Raw genomic sequence first — 1,059 nt, forward strand, 5'->3', positions numbered from 1 at the left:
ATTGTTGAATGAAATGAACATAATTATTAATTTATTGTAAAAACATGACAGATAATGTGTGAAACAGATCCAGTTCAGCTTGTTGTTTATCTGTTAGTTTCTATGGAGGCTGTGAGCTGTTGAGCTGTTTGGTCTGTTTCTGCTCCTCCATGATGTCAGAGGCTAACAGTGGACGGGATGGGCGGGGCTCAGTCTAGTGAACTTATTGAAGTCTATGGTTAAAACAAATACAGGATTTTTCTTTTAATTTGTTACATTTACACAAACTCCAGGTGAAATGTGGGTCAGAACCTGCTGGAAACGGATCAATGAATGACTTCAGACTAATGTTGTGCGTTGCAGAGTGCGCGTGCGATCACGGGAAGTGCAGCGATGGCCTGACAGGAACTGGCAGGTGTACGTGTTACAAAGGTTGGAAAGGAGCTTCCTGCTCTACAGGTGAGACACCAGCACCAGTTTTAAACCTGTGAAGCTGCGTTCTTCTTCTGAGCTGTTTCCACATCAAATCCATGTTTCAGAAATCAAGGATGACGCCTGTGGAGGTGTATGTGATGAGAACGCCAAGTAAGTCCTCCCATCACTCTATTCACCTGAGCTTATTTAGTGAATCACAACCTGAAAGCAAAGAAAATTACATTTCTGGTGAGGAAGAAATGAAATTAATTGAAGTGCAGGAAATGAACTCGAGCAGAAAGATGTTTAAAATTATAATTAATAAGACAAACCAGGTGGTGACTCCGTGGTTTCAGGGAGATTTCAAAACAGTTAAAGGTGGTGAAATACGACCCACGTTCTAAACCACAGAGCTGAGTTAATGAACCGCAGGTGTTCAGGTGTGACGAGTGAGACACGCCCACAACACAGAGACAAAGAGAGGAAACACAGGAGACTGAGAGGAGGGAAATCACTGAAAACACGAGAGACACTAAGACTGCAGACAGAGGAGAAATGTGACAACTGATGACCCGGAGCAACATCTCCTGTCAGACCGGAGCAACATCTCCTGTTAGACCGGAGCAACATCTCCTGTTAGACCGGAGCAACATCTCCTGTTAGACC

At 43.7% G+C, this 1,059-nt stretch overlaps 2 protein-coding genes across 2 annotated transcripts in view; one reads left to right on the forward strand and one right to left on the reverse strand.

Annotated features, from left to right (window-relative positions):
• Window positions 1–1,059, reverse strand: part of LOC106522354 (tripartite motif-containing protein 35) — a gene marked incomplete at its 3' end in the record, with an annotated part of 221,193 nt that overhangs the window by 79,790 nt on the left and 140,344 nt on the right.
• stab1 (stabilin 1) overlaps window positions 1–1,059 on the forward strand; it is a gene marked incomplete in the record, with an annotated part of 80,046 nt that overhangs the window by 52,289 nt on the left and 26,698 nt on the right. The window contains 2 exon segments of the mRNA XM_014015325.1: window positions 343–438; window positions 519–564. Of these exon segments, the coding sequence (XP_013870779.1) occupies window positions 343–438; window positions 519–564 (142 nt within the window).

This window comes from Austrofundulus limnaeus, unplaced genomic scaffold, assembly GCF_001266775.1.
Source record: "Austrofundulus limnaeus strain Quisiro unplaced genomic scaffold, Austrofundulus_limnaeus-1.0 Scaffold127, whole genome shotgun sequence".
NCBI lineage: Eukaryota > Metazoa > Chordata > Actinopteri > Cyprinodontiformes > Rivulidae > Austrofundulus > Austrofundulus limnaeus.